The following is a 22,100-nucleotide window of genomic DNA, read 5'->3' as shown; positions in this document are numbered from 1 at the left end:
ATCGGGCTCACTGGGATGAGATGGAGGAGCTCCTCCAATATCTCCCAGATGAGCACCGCAAAAGGGGACGACATATTGTCACAGGACAGACAGTCAGTAACAACTCTACTAGATGTGCCCTCGATACTGTGTTCACCTCTGCACGTGGCATCAACATTAGCATCATTGTAAGGAGACATGCCTGGCTTAGCTGCTCAGGTTTTAAACCTGATGTGCAACAAGCAGTGCTTAAGATGCCCTTCGATAAGGAGCACCTTAAGTGGACTCCACCCTTGAGAAGCTGAAAAAAGACACTGATACTGCAAAGGCCATGGGTGCTTTACAGTCATGAACATAAAAACAAAATGCATTTTATTTTTCACACCCCTGTTATTAGTAAGTATTCTCCTGCACTCTTTCTAACACTTTGTTTTGCTTCACTAACGACTGACAAAAATCTCTGGAATGAGCTTCTTAGTCCAAAGAAAACATTTATTATTTTACTACGCAAGGTTCCTAAAAGGAGATTAGCATGCTGAAAGCATACGTTCAAAAATGGTCACAGCAATTAAATGAAAGAATGTACAAATGATTCTTCACTGCAATATACACAGCAAATATATGTATCTATAGTATAATGCAAAGCAAATAATGAATTAAAAAATATGCATCACCATGAGAAAAGGGCATCACTGCTTCATCTCTCTCCTATTCAGCATCAGATCGCCAATTCCCAGAATCGATCGAGGAGAGAGAGATCAATTATCCTCATGGGAAGGATGGCACACTCCAGCATTCTGGATGTGCCTCAGATCTGCAAACACTCTCTGTCCCTGGTCCATCTGGTCTCGACCTTTTATACTTTGAACGAACAAGAGAGGAAAAGTGTAGGACGTCCCTCTCCCTGCAGAAGTTTATTTATTCAAAAATGCTGATTGCTTTAGGCCTGCTTTGAAAATAACACGTCGGGACTTGGCCACAATCTCAAGGTGCCAATTCAAAACAAGTCCTTTCCCCTTCATTTTGAGTACATTCTTATCACCCTAAGCCCTTGGTGGGAAAATAACACGAAAATATTACATGTGCACATTGTATAATGTGGAAAACTACTTGCAGCTTTTAACGTGGCATTGTCTAATGCTAAAATAAAGTCAATAGGCAAAATGAAACTGGTGGTCACTAATGTGACGGTGTAGTGCTAGGCTAAGTGCAACATAGAGTCAGTGGTCAAAACTCACATATCTTTACACACTTCTATCTGTTATACCAGTCCTGTGGTTATTGCGTTGGCTTAATGATTAGCACAATCACTAACTATTATATACAAAGCTATGTACTAAACCTGCATACCTTAGAAAGCTGACAGGCCTGCATCCAGGCTTCGTGTCTGCCCCTCCCAAATTCATAGCTGTCTTTATACCTTTCTTCCCAGTAATTCTCCTTGGAGAGGGGAAGGTAAGTTATTGCCAGGCTTTGGTATCTGCATTACAGAAAGAACTATGGCTCAATCGGAGACATGTTCGAGAGGCAAGTAAATGTATCAAAACATGTTTCCTTCCACATTACCTCTTTGCTGAATGTGATGGCCTTGTAATGTTGCTCAAAACATGTAACTTTCTGGATAGCTGCATTTTTGTTATTTTTGTTAACAGGATTATTAACAACTTGCTTCTAAAATAACATGCCATCTTGCACACTTTTATCTATTACCACCATTCAAAGTGTTGGTTTTCTAGGCCCTAAACCTTGCACACACACACTCTAAAGAGAGAGTGCATTCATTCTTGCCATGCAGGTAGGCCTGACAACATACCGGTGTTGGAGAAAAAGCCCTGCTACATACTTCATAATTCAAGAGGCCCAACTATGTTACATATTTTACTATACTATTACGCAGCGTGGGTAATGCCTTGCCAAACGGAATCCTGAATTTTGTTTTCTATCAGTCAGTAAAAATGTACTGAAATCTTAGCACACCTGTCTTCCGGCTTGTTTGAAATAGGCATAGCCATCATTTTTGTTCTATCTTTCAGAAAGCCTGACAGTATAGAATAGTCCTTTCTAGCTTGGTATAGTCTTTCACCGAATTAAAAAAACATAAGCGTTGTGTGACTTGTACGCCTGTGAGACAGTGAGAGCATAGTTTGTAAATTCTACATATTCTTCCTTAAAAAAGGGAATAGCACACACTTGTGCATTCTTCAAGTGTTTGGAACATATTTATAAATCACTTAGTCTTCGGCCATATGGTTTATGTCACCAGAAACCCTTGATACCAATATTGGACCATAGTAAATGGTTTCTCTTTATGTACTTTAATATTAAAAGCCTGTTTTCTGCAAAATACATCTAACAATAAACCCGGTTAGAATTAAACTGTCTAGGTTTACCATAATGAGGAAATTGTTTTTAATAATGGATAACGTTGAGTGCCATTGGATTTGTGAAACTGTGTGGCTGCAGAAAGAAAACAATCTAAGATGGAGTCGACGCCCATGCGCAATGGAGCCGAAAGGGGAGGAGTCCCTCGATCTCGTGACTCGAAAAGACTTCTTCGAAGAAAAACAACTTGTAACACTCCGAGCCCAACACTAGATGGCGGGATATGCACAGCATGTGAATCTGCAGCGTCTCATGCCATGAACAGATGTACACTGGGTAAGTGACATTTTCCATATATATATATATATATATATATATATATATATATATATATATTCAGTTAAAAAACCAAAAGTTACAAGGGACGTTATAGTTAGGTTCTGAATTTACTTGTACAAAACCATAGAAATTCAGCAGTTATAGTTATTTATTTCAAATAACTATAACTAGTGCCCTAAGGGAACTGCCATGCACAGTTTTTTTTTATAAATAATTTACAAATGTTAGTGATATTATCAATGATGTTATAAAAGATGTCATGAGTGCTGTAATATCTGGGGTAATTCGCAGTGCGAGGGCATGAGTTAGTTACCTTAGTGCACAAGTTATAGTTACTTGAAATAACTCTTAACTAGTGAATGGCTAAGGTTTTGTATGAGTAAACTCAGACTATACCGTCCCTATACCCTTTGGCTTTTTAAGTGAATTGCTATTTTTTTTTAAAGTCTATTTCCCAACTATAACGTCCCTGTAACCTTTTTTTTCAGTGAATTTGTATGTTTATTTAATGTAATTTCCATTACCATATGTTAACCCATCCACACCCAAGCATGGTCTTCGGCCATGCGCAGTGGGGTTGGACGCAGGTTTGCGTGGCCCCCCCTTCCCCTGGCCAATTTCGTCCCAGAGACCCCATACCCCCAAGGCTAGTCTTCAGATTTGTTTTTCGGTTGTAGTCACTTGTGTTAACCATAACTGTAACTGCTGAATTTCTATAGTTTTGTGTGAGGAAACTCCAAACCTAACAATAACGTATCTGTAACCTTTGGTTTGTTCAGTGAATTTCTATGAGTTTTTTAGCATGCACACACATAAATATAACCAGCACCGCACAGGGCCTTTGGCTTATTTCCAGGACCGGTGGCCAACCCTCTTGCATGCACCCAAACCCAAGCTGCACACGGCCTTAGGCTGTGTGCATCATGAGGTTGGATGCAGTAAGTTTTTTGTTTTCCTTTAAATATTCCTTGGGATCTGCGGACCTTGAGCATCAGCTTCTAATATGACAGTGAGGGAGGCCCCAGAGGCTGCTGCAGTAGACACTCAGCCCTACAGCATGAGGGAACTGTTTGCAATACTAGCAGTGAGGGTTTCCAACAGAGTTGGTGAGCTTTGGACAAGCAAGGAAGATATATCGCACCCTGGACTCCGCCACCGGTGGCAGAGCCGGCCTTTTCTGCCTCTCACATAGGTGCTCCTTTGCCCCCTACAGAGCCACTCCTATGTCCCCTACAGAGTTGCTCCTCTTCGTCTTCTCCATGGATCTCCTGCAGCAGGAGCTCCACTTCAAAATGTCGAGGTGAGATCGGCAAGGTCTTTGAGTAGGCAGTCCCTGTCTGCTAGGAAATGTCGCCTACCCTTCTTACGACACCCCTGCGCCCCCAATCCACAACCTCATTGGTGAGCCACAAGTGACCTCCGGCACTCCTGGCTTTCCGTGCTGCTGGAACAAATGCTTGGTTTCCTGCTTGCCTCCCGACTGCTCCAGCACAGTTCAGGGCACCGTTGAAGGTGACGTAATGTGCTTGTGCTGCACACCTGTGACTGGGGAGTTGGAGAGGCCATAAGTGCCGGAGGCTGGCAGCTCAAGTGCAGCCTGCTGGGCAGCACGTTTCTCTGTGTGAGTCATGGCTGCCCTCAAGTACCTACAGAGCTGAATGCTGGTGGGGCACAGCTAAGCTATCCTGGAAGTATGAAGGAAAGTAGAGACAAGGTGGAGAAGTATTTGCCGTGACCAAATCTGCGCACTGACCAGTATCACTAGAGTGGTCAGTTGGGCTGTTTATAAAGACGGTGTCACAGCAGCCAAAGGCCTCTGTGCAAGGCAGAAGCAGAACATTTTATCTCTGCTCTGTTTGACTTTCTCATTTAGAAAATAATGGGTTCCCATCATCCTTTTACGGTCTTCCAAATGTGTCCTGACCCTATGGCGGGCAAGTTTATGGGGTAGTACAGTGATAATGCATACTCTGGTATGGTTTTGGAGATGTCCGTGCGAAAAACAGGAGCCTGTCCTGTAGTGTTCGGTTTTAGGCTATCATACAGATTAGCTGTTTCACATTCTGATGGTGCTAAGGGTTTTTTGGCGTGTTCTCTGCAGTGGTAAAGGCAGCCGCTCTGAACTTGTGTACTGCAGCTGGTGTCTGGCAGCATGGTGGAACAATGGTAGTAATTCTAGCAACATGTCAGACCTGGCACAATATTGACAATTCCTGGTAAAATGCTGGTCCTGGCACAATGGTGCTAGTCCTCTGACTAACTTCTTGCACTGACCCAGTGGCGGTAATCTCTGGAAACATGGTGCCTTTGACACATTGGAGCTCATTTCTGGCAACATGCTGGTCCTGGCACAATGATGGTAATCCCTGTTATATTGTGGACAGTAATGGTACTATGGTGCCACAAACGTAAATTATTCTGAATACATGAACATTTAGAGAAGCTTAGAGAAGAACAAGTGCCAGGAAACAAATGTAACTGATACGTTAGAGTACATGTTTTTCTAATATCTTCAAATCCCAAGAAAAATGTTTTTGCCGTTCCCCAGATTTTGGGTCGATGATTAGACAATGCGACATTTATTGCGTTTCTAAATAAATCTTGTTTGTGCCCACAGATGTTGCAAATTCCAATGGTTTCATTAATAAAAATCTTCAAGTATGGGTGTTTTTCAATATTAAGAAGGCCTTATCTCATTCTTCAGGCCAGCTAAACAGCACCCCTTTCAGTGTTAATGTAATTATTAGAGCTAACTCATTCCGAACCTGTTGATACTTGATACAACAATACATATTGACAAAACCAGATATTGGACTCCCATTTGTATCTTGAGTGTGCCACATAGTAACAACTTGCATCTTGCTGCCACTCATATGAATTGCTATTGCATCATTTTAAGAAGGCACAACGATATTATTGTTGACTGTAGTTATTGTTTTTTCCCATCTTTGCATTGCAGAAATGCAGTCTCAAACATGCATATAGCCCTGTCGTGTCGTTGGTGCACTGTTACTACACTAGAAACTTTCCTGGGGTGTTATTTTGATATTACTTACACAGATACCGAGGATCAAATGCAAAAACTTCGAGGAGGTAGTTTAAAGAGAGTAAACGGAACGCCTCTTTTGTTGTGTGTGGCAGGGTTTTATGGTAATATATAAATGTTACATACAAACCAGGGCGGCTGATTGTATGCCAGAATGAGAGCACTAACTCTTTAGAGTGTGTGTGTGCCAGGCATAGGGTCTAGAAAACGAATATTTTGGATAGTAGTGTTAACAATGTGTTTAGGCCACCATATTATTTTCGGACAGTATTTTCAAAGCTGCAAGGTAACGTTAGTAACGATAGCAGAACCGAGAACTGAAATTGTCTGCACTTTGAAAGATTCAAGTTTACGTGCAATTCTTAGCGTTGCAAGGCCATCGGGCCTCGCACAACCCGTGCTTGAAAGGACATAGAAATGTCAACATTTTACTTGTGTATGCTTGTGTAACAGAGACATTACTAATGTTCCTGAGCAATGTTATGAGAATTTCCCTTCTCTCAGTAGAGAAACATTGGAGGAGAAGGTATAAAGAGAACTGAGGATTACGGTGGGGTGAACATGAGAACAGATAGCTAGATAGATACGTAGACAGGCAGAGACCGGAGTTATGTAATAAAGTAAGTAAGGAATTTTTATGTAAAATATTTGAAGTATTTCTAACATTCACCAAGTTCCATATTATGACTTGTGAGATATTACCATCATTCTGATACATAATATTTATGTTGGAATAGTGTATAATAACGTTTTATTGTAAAATACCAATAACTGTGTGTGCGTCTGCAGTTTCTAAGGGCCAGGGTGGGGATCCCTAGCTATATATAACTCCTTGTGCAGATGTGTTACCCCTACAGGGTTGTTTGACTCCCAACACTCATCGGTATGAGCACAACTCATTAGAGTGAGGAAGGAGAGACACCTGTCCTTTCTCCTTTTCTATGAAGACGGTAAGCAGCATAGACCTCCTTTGGGGACTTAAGAAATGTTCTCGGATGTGCAGAAAGATTGGGGTTCACAATGCTCTGGGTGAATAGAAATTCTTGAGTACTGGTGTAGTATCATTCTGAAGGGAAAAACGTGGGCAGGTCCTGAGTCAGCAAGTAGAACCATTGTATTGTAGTAATCTTTTCTTAGCACCTCATAAATCTGACAAGTCCCGCAGCGCTTTTCAACGGACTGGTAGTACAATATTTCCTCAGTTGTTCCTGGTTGGTAGAGTGTGGTTGTTCAGTGTGGGATATGTTGGGAAACTGTTTTATTGTGCATGGGTAACAGTGGGGTGAAGAGAGTTGGGAGATCCCTTAGCACATATTAAATGTAGTAAGGTAATCCAATGGAAGAAATAGGCCTTACAGTGATGGAACACAAATTTAGGAGTTCACCAGGACATGTAAAACTTAAACACATGGCATGCTTCTTAAATACAAATGCACCCTCCAATATAGGCTCTTTAAGGCCTATTGTAGGGCTGCCTTATATGTTTTAAAAAGGAAGGTTTAGGCCTGGCAAGTGTTTTTTTTTTTGCCAAGTCGAACTGGCAGTTTTAAACCTGCACTGCAGGTGGCATGCCTAAGAGATTTGAAAAAGTGAGTCTTAAGTGGGTGGCACAATGAGTGCTGCAGGCCCACTAGCAGCATTTAATTTACAGTCCCTGGGTACATGTAGTACCATGTAATGTGGACCTGTACATGTGCCATTCAGATGTAAACCAATTGTATCATGTTTTAGGGAGAGTGCACAGGTACTGCTTAGCACTGGTAAAATGCTCATAGACCTACTGGCAACAAAAACACTCCAGGAAGGGTGAAGGCAAAAGGTCGGGGGCAAGACAATACCAAGAATGACAGGTCTAACACATACCTTCTGAAGTGTCAAACACAGCACAAAAATGCTTATGTAAATTATTTGTATTTGATAGCTACTTTAATTTATTGTATAATAGTAATCAATTGAAATTGGTATGTAGAATAACACAAGGTGTCGTTAATTTACATGTTTTATAGGAAAAAACCTTCTGATGGAGCCAATCCTCGAAGCTAAAAGGCATGCTATACTGGATAAAGTAAGAGTTTTTGCATACTGTCTCTGGCTAAAATGTAAAGGAAATATGCCTTTCTTACTACTCCTTTGTTTGTTTCAGTATGAAGTGCTTACTCAGATGAAATTCAGTTTCGAAAAAAAGATGCAAAGGCAACATGAGCTCAGTGAGGTACGTTGTTGTGTAACTGTCTGGGACAGTAAAAGCAGCAAATAACCTTTTGGCAACTGTACTATGCTTGTCAATAGAGATAATGATAATGTGGTGTTTGGTAGGTTTTACTCTGCCTCAATGTATATTGGTCATGCACTTGTGGAGGTTATGTGGGAGCAAGGACAGGAAGCAGTACTGGTGCCCCCCTGTGAATTAGTCTGTAATTGTTTAGCACTGTTACCAGGCACAATAATATCTTTTATTGGAAGCAAACCCTGCCAGTTAGGGCCGACATTTATATATAAGTGCATAATATGCTCTCATATTCAGAACTCATAATACTGCATTGCAAGTGTGTACAAGAGCACAAGCTGAGGAAATTGTCACAAGAATTTAATGTATGTTTACCTTCAGTGAAAGTTTACAACGTTAGGCATATAAGTTACACACTAATAGACAATACATCTCACCCCTTCAAAAAGACAACTGAAATAATAGAATAACAATCTAGCAAAGTAATTGTTGAATATTTAGAGAGCGGAATCATCAAGCAAGATCATCAAGGATGATTACTAACACTCTTGAATCATTCTCCATGACTGTTTACAAATTCAGCCAAAATTCCTAATCCTTCCTGCTGTGGAATCTGTTTCTGCCTCTGATGTGTTCTGTCAAATGAGGACCAAGAACATCATGTGTGTTCTGAAGAGTCCAAGACAAATCCTTCTACTTCCCTTGGTGCAACGTAAGATTTACTTGAAGAAGCTATTTCACCCAAACTACAATGTTCATGATCATGTACTGTTGAAGGAATTTGAGTATTAGATCTTAGCAACTCTTTAATCTCTAACATTTTCCATCTTGAGGCATCCCACTACTTTTAATGATTTTAACCACTCTTAGATTCACATTTACTGGAAAGTCCTGATAAACAAATTTTGACCCTTTTCCCACTTTGGACTAACAGAAGTTTAGGACACTTCATTATCTTGGACACATTTTGTTTGGTTACCACTCTGTTATTGCTTTCCATAATCTTTCACAAAAATACATGTGCATCCACAAAGAGCTTGTTCCTGCAAATATAGTAGGGCTGTGTATTAGACCAACACGAACTTCACAGAATAGACTCAGTCCGCATATACCATGAGTAAGTGTTGTTGTATCATGGCAAGCTCACAGTACCACATCCAACCCCTAAACAGACCAGGGAAAGATGTTGTTGTCAACCTCGAACATGACACTCTGATTCCCAGGAATCATGGAAACAGATCTAACTCTTTCATTAGTTTAAAAAAAAAAAATCTTTATTTACAGTTTTATCATAAATAACAAAACAGCAGTGTTTGGGAAAGAAGACATACAGCATAGTGTGGGCATTTTGGGAGAATGCACTACTGGGCAATCCACCCATGCACGATTCCTGAGACCCCAAACAGGAGACCTCCAATTTGCACACTTATACACGTTGTGACGTACCACACCTCCATGAGTATTTTCCATTCCTTTCTGCTTCTGTCCCTTCACCCACCATCATCAGCACTTTCACTCTCCGTACAGGCCATTGCAGCATCTGGGTCTAGAAATGCATCACAAAGGTCACTCCAACCTGTAAGGTCCTCCACTGCTTCATCGTCTCAACTATTAAGCTTCATGTGTCTCTCATTGGCTACGGACCACTCCATTACATCACAATGCCAATGGTCATATTCAGGTGCCCTCTGCCCCATCCAAGTAATGGTTATCCTGCGTCTAGCCAGGACTAGCGACATTTGCAAGAATTTGTACGCCATTTTCCTTCCCGTTTGATGTAACTCAGTAGACAGCTTTGTGGTGTGAGTTCAAGGTGTAAGTGTACTGTTCTCTGTATCTCCACTACTACCCGGGTCCAGTAGCACTGTACCTCCCAGCACTGCCAGTCTAAGTGCGAGAATTCTGTCCCACCAGTCCCACATCTGGGACAATTATCTTTGTGAGAGAAAGTCATGCGGTGCAAGCCTTTGGGAGTGAGGTGAGAGAGAGAGAGAGAGAGAGAGAGAGTGTTTTCGTGTGGTCATTGACACGTGTCCATTCCCTCTCGTCAAATGGAGTATCCAAGTAAGTGTCCCAAGCTACATGGGCCCGTGGAGGGGGCCCCACGGCATCTGAATGCATGGCCTTATATAACAGCTTGATCAAATGACACCCTACACTGCATGTAAAAAGTACACCACGAGTGTGTAGTTTTGGGAGCAGCAGGATAAGAGGGCCATGCTTTCCTTGCTATGTCTGACAGTCCTGCATGATGTAAACAAATGATCAGGTCGAAGTGTAAAAGTGAGCCGGACCTCCTCAAACGATATAAAGGTCTCCTTTGGGTACAAATCCCCAAGGAGTTCACACCCACAGTCATGCCGCAGCTGAAAGGACATATTGCCCATCATCCATCGGACAAGTTTCAGTATCCAAATCGGGACTTCTCTGTGAAACTGGGCCCTTTTCAGCACTGTCCCAACAAACTGGTGCCAGAGTATAGCCGTGTGTCTAACTATGTGCGGGACATCAAGCAGAAGCCCCACGCCCTCCATTAGGAGTTCGGGCAGGCGTTCAGCGGCCACCCTGCCAAGCAGTAGGCACTTTTCCCAATTGCTGGCCTGGTCTAGCCAACGGGCCACATGTTGTAATCGAACCGTGAAATAAGAGGTCTAGTCATAGGACCTCCAGTTTGTGCAGTCAAACGAGAGGCAAGTACCTTACAAAGGAATTCAGTGTCCGAGTTGATCATCGTGAGGGGGCTATACCCGACCGAGATAGCCTTGTTTCTGGCTGGTTTAATGAGCATGCATATTTACCCCTCTCTCAGTGTCAGTGGCAGGATACTTACGTCACAAGCCTCTATGAAACTCTTTCATTAGTTACTCTTGTATGCCCAAGGTAAACACAAGAAGGATTTGAAAAACATTTTCAAAACAGAAATGATTGTATTCTTGTATAAAAAGTATGTTCTTTGATTATTAGAAAGGTGAGAATTATTGCTGTAATCAGCATTGTTAGAATGGTGAATAGTATAAACAGTTCTACCATGGCAATTGTTACTAATGTTTGCGTACGCCAATCTGTATCTAATACTATACTAAAGAGAGCATATTTTGAGTATTTTCTGCCTGATCAGTTGGGATAGTCTAACCTTATACCTTGGTGTTAGTTGTCTGGAAGCCAGTACATGCTATCCTCCTTGGCCGGATGGAGGTCAGAGTCAGCATTGCTGCATCTCAGTTACAGCTCTCAGAGGTTGTGTGATAGTCCCAACATTGAAGTGCTTGTCCCAATGAATCATGGCATATAATGTAGTGTTCTTACACTGTGAGCGAGACGCAGAGCAGCTAGTCGTATTGTCCAGCTAAAATGAAGTGTCTCCTAACGAGCACACCACGAAAGCAAAACAAATGACACCACGTTCTAAAATGTACAATTTTGGAACTAGCTGTACAGAGTACAGGGCGTCAGTGCCAGTCAACAATATACACACACAGCGCACTAATGCACTAAAGTGTAGAAAAGGTTACTACGGAAAGGAGATATCAACTTAAAGAGCTGAATCTAAAATGGTAACTCTGTGCAAGCCGAACGACAAGCTTTTTCCTCAACCACCATGGACAAGCATCTGAGGACTAAGCAAGGGAGGTGGAGAATGCCAACAGGTGCTCGCACATCAGCAACAAGTGTACCGGATGTTTGATCAGAAAATAGTAATTTATGTGGACAACATAGTGATGGGTGCCAGGCTAGCCAAAACACCTGCGCCCACACGTGTCCGAGGGCCACACACTAAGGAGTGGGTGGTTGCCTATACAACGAGAGAAGAGTGGCCAGGGCACACCCGTATCGTAGATCCAGATAATATTCAGGAATTAAGTAGATGTCCGGTCAGAGAAGATGATGTTTTCGAGATTTATTATAGATGCAGGTGGGTAGTCAGAGTCTCAATCCCAAAGACTACATGTACAGTAAGTCCATGTATCCAAACAGCCAGATGATAATAAATGATCAAAGTTACAAACAGATGACCAATTGCAACAACAGTCCATACAGCAAAACAGCCAACACGTGTTTCGTCTTCAAGACTTTGTCAAGGCTGTGAAAAAATAGATGAACAATATATACAAATCGGTAAAGTGGGTATTGTACAGGGAGTAATCAGCCATCTAAATCCTTTGTAAAAGCGGGGTGAGAGAAAACCAGAAAAAATGTGCAAAAGTTTTTAATATGATGACGTGAATTGGAAAAGGGATGCGCAAAGCGGATGTGGAAATAAATGTAACATGAGAGTGCAAAAAGAGTCCCGTAACCAGCTGAAAAATAAGATTTACAAGAGGGGGACAGCCGAGTCTACCAAGAGTGAGGTGACAACAGGCAGCATCATGCGTGGTAATATAATCATAGATATGACTGAAGAAATAGGGGAAAAAATTAAAGGATTGTGAAAGTGCAAGTGCACCTCAGTGTAGAGAAAAGGTAATTCTAATGGTAAAGGAATGGATGCTTAGTGTGCTGTTGTGTGAGTAAAAATTAATGATAAAAGTATAAAATAAAAGGTAAGTATAAGGTACCTTAGGATATGCAAACAGAGATTCGGTTGATAAGTTTAAATGAACTTGTAGTGGTCTTGGATCTCTAGGAGCAGTCAATTAGCGCTGAAGAGATCAGTGGTGGCCATGATAAGCCTGGAGTAAAAAGAGCGATAAAGCAATTAGTGTCTGGTGGGTAATGAGTGACAAGAAAAAAGTTGGCCTGAGTCATAGTGCCCCAAGGTAGTAGGCATCCGGGGAAAAACCAATAAAGGTAGCCGCTCTTAACAAATCCAGATTGATTGATTGATTGATATGCCAAAGTACTTTATCATGCGTTCATGACACAGCTGGAAATGGAGTAGTTCCATCACCATTCGGCTTCGAGGTGGGACATCCATTGCAGAGCAGCAAGAATAGAATTAAAATACCACCAATTAGAAATAGTACAAGTGGCATGCCTACAGATACACTCAAAAAGTGTATAAAAGATGGAATCACTCCGAAAACAGTCTGGAACGTGCCGACAAAACCAGACCCAACTGCTTTAAAAAAAAAGAAAGTGTACAACGCCTGCGGTGTTGGTGTTAGACATTTTAAAGATGCGACTCACAAGTTTACCAAGATGTCAAGGAAAGTTGGTGTTTAACAGCAATTGCATATTAGTGTATGACCTTGCAACTTGCAATTCAAAGTTTTCACTGGCAGATGTAAGTGCAACATTAAAAAAAAAAAAAAGATAATAGTGCTTTCAGCCCGCTAAGCTTGTCAAAATCAACATTAAAGGTAGGAATGGAAGGCCACAAGCTAGCTACCCTAATCTCATGCGCAGGAGGAAAGAGCATGTTATTACATTGTCGCTATTTGAGCAACAGAAACCACATAGGGGACACTAGTTCTCATCCCACAACAGCGCTTATCGTTCAGCATCAAGTAACTTCCATTCAAATGTAACTGAAACACTGGGCGAATCAAGAAAACTGGTACTCCCTTCACAAACATGCCAGATTGGTCATGGATGCATTACAGACTCCGTGCAATGTCACCTGTTTACAAGTCATGGAGTCGCTTAGAGAAGTTTTGCATTCGTTTCCACAAAGAAAAACCTCTTTGTCCCCACTCACACATCTGTAATGTATAAAACTCCCACCACAGCTTTCTCTCACTACTGGAAAATGTTTCAAGCATGATGTAAACTGAAACTTAACCTTCACAGGAAGGTAACTCCCATGTGTTGTCCACACTGCTGATGGTGTTTCCACTACTGTGAAAGGCAACTTTGCTCATTTCTTTATATTAAGCTTGTATATGTAGCGTCTTTCTTTGCCATTATTAGTTGTTTATGTATTAAATTGAAAGATAAAAACAATTCTGTTGCATTCACGTACTTCCAGGGCACGTGGTTCGATTTGAAGACTTGTAATGTACTTCTCAACTGCAGAATATATCTAAGCTGACTTTGCCCAGGTTATAAAAAAACTCAACATTTTGTATATCAATTGCAGAAGATAGAATGTTATTTAACGTGTAAATGTGAGTGGACAATGTGTTCATTCCATTATCAACAACAGCCAATGCTTTACTAAATTAGCCTGATCTATTTTCTGTATGCGAACAGCTGCTTCCATTTGTGAAAGCTTCCAAATTTCATTATAGATGGCATCAAGAAATCTTTTAGAACGTGATGACCTAGGACCTAACAAGTAATCCTGCAAATCCTGTCATCGGAGAGGAGAGAGGTGCTCTTTTACTGCTGATAAAGTTGAATGTTGCAACCATTGCTGACATAATTTTCCCACGCTATAAGCAGTGACCACCCCTAAGTGCTGTGACTGAATATAACGAGGGTCCGGTCTGCTTGCTTTAAAACTCTATTAGGAGTTTGAAAAATGTGGATGACAACCGTTTGTGTCCACTGGCCACAATGACCACCTGTTGGGACCTGAATGTCTAGAGTTAAATGTACCATTCTGTACCATACCATTGAGCTGTTCTTCAATGCAATGTTGCCAATTTTCAAAATGTGCAACTGAGGGAATACTGGCCATATTCATTTCTTTATTGTTTGCTAGACCTAGGCAAGTGGTTTACTTAATTGTGTCATTCAGAAATATCATCCTCAGTGATATTAGACATGCTTTAAATAAGGCACCAATCCCTGCACTTGTCAATGTTTTGTTCCCCAAATTGATAAATCAGTTGTTTCACTCCAATAGTCATAGTCTTTAAGTGCTAGTTGAGAAACAAACAGATTTTAATGAATTAATTTTGTTTGGGTCAGCATATTTTTCCCTGCTTTTGAAGGTGTTAGTTTAGAATAATAATACATGGGATCTGATGTATCGTGTCCAGAAAAATATGTGAATTTATCTGAATATGTTTTGGGATGTCCCTCTGGGGGCAATCCTGCAGTTGTGTATAATTAGAAATTGTTTGCAGAATACCAGCTCTATGTAGGTATTGGTGCGCATAGTGATGATAACAAAACATTTCACTGTAATTGACAGAATTCATATACATCACTTTCAAATACAGTATGACATTCAAGCTCAGAGAGCATTGAAGAAACTGTTTTAACATCTCATTCATCAAACATAACACATGTGGTTATGACATTATCCATAGCAACTTTGAAAACATAATGAATTTGTGTAGTCTCTGTAGGCCCAAAGATGAAGGGGAACCTATCCCAAACGCTTCCATCAGGAACTGGAACAGCAGAAATGTTCACAAGGGACAGGTATCTTCACACTTTGAGAGAAGACAAATGAGGCTTCAACACCTCACATACCAGTTCTGTAGTATAGTGTTCAGAGAGATAATGGCCATTCATAAGCAACAAGAAAACAGCCACAAAACCAATCCATAAAAGTAGGGAGGGTAATGCAAGTGTAATCCACAAATAGGACCACTAATGGATCAGATAAGTGTGTTCCACCCAGTGAAGAAAACACCTTCATCATGAAGTGAAGAGTGGGAAGAGTCAGAGAAGTTGTCAATGTCGACAAAGTACCCGGAAGCAGTCTGTGTGATGACAGGAACCTCAGCAGGTAAAAGAGAGCTGTAGACCCCTTCAACAGTGGTTCATCATAAACAACTCTGTTGCTTTGAGATGTAGTAGAAAAATATAGCCTTACAGCTGGTGTATTTCTTGCATTTGCAGCGGTAACAGGAAGCAACAAAAGTTAATTCTCTGCCCTTCCCAGCCTGGGGAAACAATATTTATGTTGTTTAATGTTTGAAGAGGTATTTCCTGTAGGGTAATGAGAGGGGTTAGGGAATGACCGAGGAGTCCTCTGCGGCCTTCTGTGAGGGATGGCCACATGATTCAATTTTACTTGATCATTAGAGACAAAGAGTTTGTCTTTAAAGCCAGCCAGCAGAGGCAACATCACAATTCTGGTACATTGAATGTCAAGGACTGGCACAGGTGCACGGTATGGTGAGCTAGATTCATTCTTCACTTTAATTGTTTCTCAAACAAGATGCCCATCCATTGGAAACCACCCAAAAGCTGCTAGTTGCTCCTTTACTGCTTCAGTGGCAGCCTGTGTGTTTGAACGCTCATCCCGGAAGTCTTGGAGTTCCTGTAAGACAGTGAAATGTTCATTTATGTCAAAAGGTGTATCTACTGCCACTTAGCTGGGACCATCAAGATCTGGAACATTCATCTGGGTGTCAAACAGGACTTTATATGGGGACCAGTCACCCAAAGATTGTCTAGGCCGAATATTTATTGCTTTCTGGACTCCATACAGGTGATGGATCTAACTAAGACCTGACCCTAATACACTAGCTGTTAAGGATTGCTTAAAGTCTCAGTTTTTCCTCTCCACAATTGAATTGCACTCTGGATGATACAGGGAGGAGTAATACACATCTACACCCAGGGTTCCCATGGTGTCCCTGTAAACCTTGGCGGCAAAAGCAGAACCCTGGTCCAAGTGGAATCAACTATTGCATATGTCCCGATGTCCTTTAATAACAATGTGAGCATCAGCCGATGGCTATGGCCACACCCAGAAGAATCTGGAGCAAGAATCTACAGCAAGTAGAATGTATTGAAATGCACCATCCAAATTTAGGGGGCCCTAATGATCTAGATACATGCATTGTAGCAGTTTGTTTGAGACAAAGAGGGGAGCCGGTGGTGGGGGGTTTATGGTGGAGCTTTAATTTTTTTGGCAAATGTCACAACTTGGGGCATACTGCTTTGTCTGTTTGTACAGACCTTGCCACCTATAGCATTTTTGTAACAGGGAGACTGTGGCCACCAAACCAGCATGGGCAGATACTACACCCTCATGTGCTGCACTAATCAATTCTAGCCTGCAGTTCTGATTGGGTATCACTTAGATCACCCACCCTAGGAATGGGAGCAAAAGGAATGTTTTGGACACTTAAGTGGCAGTAATATTTTCCTGAATATGCTTTTGGTAAAGGGGTATTGTTGCCCGAACCATTAACAGCAGCCAGTATTTCTTCATCTACTCTCGTTTGAGAATATGTAATCAAAGCTACTGTAGCAGTCTTAACTGCAGATTTGGTTGCTTCATCAGCCAGTGAATTCCCTTACGGTACTCCGACACGGTGACTCAATTTATGAATTACGTGAGCCTGTGGCATAGTGTCTTTGAATTCTGCCACTTTTCCGCAAAGCACCCGATTCTTTACAGTATTCCCTTTAGAGTCTATGAATCCAAGAGCCAGTAATGCAAGGTTTCATTTAAAGGCTGAACATAGTAATACAAATCACACACTATAAGAGGAGGGAATTCAGGATTCAGATGTTCTAGGGGCAGAATCAAATCTTTGAGTTCAGCCAGTTGTGCAGTGAAATTCCCTAGGGACTTCATAAAGGTTTGTTGAGGGTGGAACTCACCATCCCTCATTATTCCATATGAAGCTGCGCATGCTGCGGAGTATTGGTGCTTGGTGCTTGGTGCCTATAGCAGGCTGAGCTGAACCATCACTATATATAATATATTTATACTGGTTAAGAGGCAATATGTTAGGGGGCATGGGGTATTCTTGTTCATACTGGAGAAATTATTGAGTTTGTAGTGTAGTGTCAAAGACATAGGCCCTCATTTGGAGATTGGTGGTAAAAAACGCCTACCGCTGCGGCGACGGCCGTCAATAAACCATCGCCGCGGCTACCAGCCGTCTGCCATATTATGACCACAGCCGGATTTACTGGTCAGATGGCGGTAAGGTGACGCTGCTGCCACCAGCACTGCCACGCCAGTAGTCCACCACCAACCGTATTATGACCCATAATACGGCCTGGCAGTGTTCTGCTGGCAGGCGCTGCTGGTGGCAGGAGCGCCCCGTCCCGTCTCCTGCCGTAGGACCCCCTGAACACAGGTAAGTCGGGTCTCCGACAGGGGAGGGAGGTGGGGGGTGTTGTGTGTATGTGGGGGGGGGGCCTGACTGTGTCTGTGTGGATGCGGGTGTGTGTTGCGTGTTGAATGCATGTGTGCATGTTTGGAGGTGTGAGTGCGTGCATTTTGTGTTATGTGAATGCGTGTCTGTGTGTATGTATGAAAGTGTGTGCGAATGTGCGTGTGAATGAATGTATGCATGCATGGATGTATGTGGGAATGGGTGTGTGTGTGTGAAAGGGGGGCCTGAATGTAGGGTGGTGTGGGAGGGCTTTGGAAAGGTGGGGGGGCTTACTGGAGAGGGAGGGGGGAGACCCCTATCAGTGACAGGGAAGTAATTCCCTGTCACTGATAGTGCCTACCGCCATGGTTTTTGTGGCGTTAAGGAAGCCACGAAAACCATGGTGGTAGGCGGGGTCATAATCCTGCGGGCGGAACAGTGACGGCTGCCAGGCTGGAGATGGATATCTCCAGCCCGGCGGCTGTTACCGCCGTGGCGGTCGGTGTGGTACATTAACCTGCCAATGTCCTAATATGGCGGTAATTACCGCCAGCCTGTTGGCAGTACTTACCGCCATATTTAAACCGACCGCCGGGGTCGTAATGACTCCTATAGTCTACATCAGTGGCTGTCAGGGAAGTGGCCCATTGTATCAATCTAGGATGTAAAGCTTGAGCATTCGGGATGCTGGCCTTTGTGACAGCCTCAAAGGCTGGGACAAGAGTAACGACAATTGCACGTTTCCTTTGATTCAATGGTCTTTCCTTTATGACAGCCATGTGAACTGCAGTCAAATTTCTCAGTGGATGAAAAACGCATTTCTGCATTAGAATATAAATGTTATTTATATGCAGTTGGCACTGTGTCACCTTCATTAAATGTGGCATAGGTGAAGCCACTGGCACCCGGTATTATCCAAATAACCAAGGGCCAGATGTAGCAAGCAGTTTTGCCCATTCTGTGTCTATGGGAAAATGTGTTCGTACATATGGCCCCTAGTTTCTATTATTGACATATGAATGTAATTGTCGTGTGTAAGCTTGTCAGTCTGTAATGATCTGAGAATTTGTGTATGTTCTAGTGTACCATATTTGCTTGAGAAGTCTGGACAAATTCAATGTATAAAGTTTCATCGTGACTGTATGTTCTACTGAAATTGAAAAATCCTAACAAGGATTGTCATTTTTTTAATAGTGTTTGGTGGTTGTGATTGGGCACCCTTCTCTAGGAGGTGTGGTGCCAGGTTCTTTTCCTCATTTGATAAGTTGTGTTCTAAAAACAGGACACTGAGAAAAGCAATTTTAGCTTCTTTGAAACCATATTCAGCAAATCCAAAAAAAAGCAATGTACCCTGGCTAGGTGTGTGTTTAAGTCATCATCTTTTAGATAAATGTCATCGACATAGGGCAATGCTTCTGGATCAATATCATGCAATAATACTGTTTCGCATGCCTCATGCAGTCTAGGACTGTTCTTATTCCACTGAAGGAGCTGAGAAAAATGGAGCAGAGTGCGGAAAAAGTATTTAAAAATCCTTGCTTTCAAGTGCTATGTTTTGGCAGGGAAAAAAACGTTGGATATATCCAGAGTTGTTATGTATTTTTTTTTTTTTACTGACAATATTGTTCATTAAAGCCGCAGTGTGTGAATTTTGTATTACAAATGTGAGGGTGTGGCTGTTTGAATGTCTGTATTTTAAGACTGTTCTATAGGAGTGATCCGGCTTAGCTACTGGAAACAAAGGGCTATTTATAGGAGATATGTGGGGGTCAGTTACTCCCTGGTACTCTAGTTGTGCGAGAATTTATTTCCCTCACAGGAGCTTTTGCTTCATGTTAAATAGGGTATTGCGATTGCACTTGTGGTTTGGACCCTAGGGGTATTACATGAAAAGGCAGGTCCTTATCCCAGCTGACATGGTTACGGTATAGTACAGGGGGTTATGCATGGACCCATTCTACACGTAAGCTTGTTTTACTTCTTCAGGAGCAAGGACTGAAAAAGATGGTAATATTACATCTTCCCCCGTGGAAGTGATCTAACAAACTCTCAGTGACCAATCCTTTTCAGCCAAGAGAATGTCATATCTAAGTGTTAATGTTTTCCAGAATATTACTTTAATTGTGCACATTATGTCCCCTTCAATCTCTATATTCAGTTTGTACAGTCTCTTTGGAGGGGCGACCCGCTGATCTGGGGTTTTAACTTCTATGTAATCATTAGTTACTGTCACAACCAGAAACTCGAATATTCTGGCGAACAATTGTGACCTCTGCCACACTGTCTAGTGACCTGTTCTGCAGTAATGGTCTCAGTATGTGCGCCATATTTAGCAGACATTTCTGCAATCTTCTTTTTGAATTGTGGTTTTTATTGCAGAAGTTTCTCTTCCTTTTATATGATGATATCAGACAAGCTTTGCGGGTCCTCTTTCAGTTTCACGTACTCTTCTTGTCTGTGCTGTGACTGCCCCGCTCTCTCAGACTGTTTGTCAGATGAGTCCTGAAAGGAACAAGAAGGGTGTGTATCAGTATAATGATACCTGTCAGATTGTTTGAAAGTATCACAGTTACATAAATTATAACTTTTTTCAGAGCGCTCTGGTTGCAGAGAATCTCCCTGTGACTTTGTTTTTCTTTATTATTTCTTTGTTTATCCCAGCTTTTCTTAGAAGACTTTGGTGCTTGTTTGGTATTGTCTTTCTTAGAACTACCTCTAAGCTGTGGCTTATTTGGCCTTGACCCCAAATTATATCGACCTAATGATGTATAGTCTTCAATAATTTTTGGTAACTGGCGCTCCTGGTCTGACAATGGATCCTGCGTGAGAAAGTGAGTCAGCGCTGCTGCTTCCCCTTTAATTTCATCCCCATGTCCAGGACAAGGGTAGCCCCATATTTATTTTGAATCTATCTCAGCACATGAGGTAAAACAGTAAGAGATGCTGTACCACGAGTTATGGTATATATTTCAGCAAAAACTGTACCTGATGTGGTGCAGTTGTCAAAGGAGGGAACCATCCTAAGTGGCAAGCACATTGTGAGAAATCTGTGCTTTTCTTGGAGTTCTGTATGGGGAAACACTGCTTCAAGCTGGTTCACTTTTTGAGCAATCCAGAACAGAATTTTCTCCCATCTGGTGGGTACTTTACGCATGATAGTATTGATAGGTACTGGGTTAGTCCCAGGTGTGGCCAAATTGTGGTTGGACAACTTGAGCAGCCCTCGCTGGGGCAGCTGTTAATGTACGCATAACAATCTGCGTTAAATGGCTGTATATTCTAGCTAGATTATTATATAGAGGCTTAAAATGTCCCACAGCGAAATTCTGTATGTTAGGCTATGGTGTGTAGCCGGCTAAAACTGGCCATGTGGCCCTGCCATTACTGAGGGGACCCAGTCTTTTTCTAAAACATGTGGTAGGGCACCTTGGAGGCAATTTTGATTTTCCTAAAATGTTAAGGGTATTTCTAAGTCATGTCATGGTCTATATTGGCCTGGTACATTGGCCACTGTGTATGTGTGAAATGTATTTGTATTAGCATCTATTGCAGGAAGAGTGACCCATGAATAAAATATTTCAGTTTTGTCCACATCGTGTGCCTCAACCACAAAGGTAACATCTCCACCGGGTAGCCCAGGCATGTTTAAATGTGCTGTAAGAGTATGTCTGCAGACAGCAGGAATATTATTTGGCTTTGCCATTTTAATATATGTAGTTCAGAGAGGGAAATACTAAAGTGGGGTATCCTTTTACAAGTTCAAACTTGAAAAACCTACAGACAAATAGAGGTGCTTTCTATAATGCAGAGGAGGATTTAATACCTAACCCCATGGACATCTCCATTTTAAAGTGCATAACAGACCTTGGGAACACAAGAGAAACTACTCAGGAGCCCTGTTAATTAAGTCCCTGACCTAGGAACGTTGGTGGTGCCATGCTATACAGTTCCTATTAAGATAATAGGATTGTATATTAGGATGACAGAACCTCAGAGTGTAGGAGGCTATGTCCACCCACACCATCATGAACTGTCAACCAATTCCTGGCTAGCTCAGTGTCTCGCCTACACCACTAACCTTACTGGGGTGGACAATTATTGTGGCAACTCAACATGACACTCTGACTCCTCAGGTAAGTCGTGGAAACAGATTGCACCCTTTTGTTGTACTATTCATGCATGCCCAGGTGAAAACACAAGAGTGATACAAAATAAGGTTTCAATATATTTATTTCACGCAATCATACCCTTGCATAGAGAGAATTAGCTGCGACAGCCAGGCAGATGA

At 42.0% G+C, this 22,100-nt stretch overlaps 1 protein-coding gene across 2 annotated transcripts in view; it reads left to right on the top strand.

Annotated features, from left to right (window-relative positions):
- The window catches only part of VPS37A (VPS37A subunit of ESCRT-I), a 200,806-nt gene that overhangs the window by 107,635 nt on the left and 71,071 nt on the right, over nt 1–22,100 (top strand). For both annotated transcript variants that reach the window (XM_069200574.1, XM_069200585.1), the window contains exons 8-9: nt 7,693–7,751; nt 7,830–7,898. In XM_069200574.1, coding sequence (XP_069056675.1) covers nt 7,693–7,751; nt 7,830–7,898 — 128 coding nt within the window. The remainder of the gene's footprint in view (nt 1–7,692; nt 7,752–7,829; nt 7,899–22,100) is intronic.

This window comes from Pleurodeles waltl, chromosome 1_2, assembly GCF_031143425.1.
Source record: "Pleurodeles waltl isolate 20211129_DDA chromosome 1_2, aPleWal1.hap1.20221129, whole genome shotgun sequence".
NCBI classification, from domain to species: domain Eukaryota; kingdom Metazoa; phylum Chordata; class Amphibia; order Caudata; family Salamandridae; genus Pleurodeles; species Pleurodeles waltl.
This window is presented reverse-complemented; position numbering and strand designations above follow the sequence as displayed.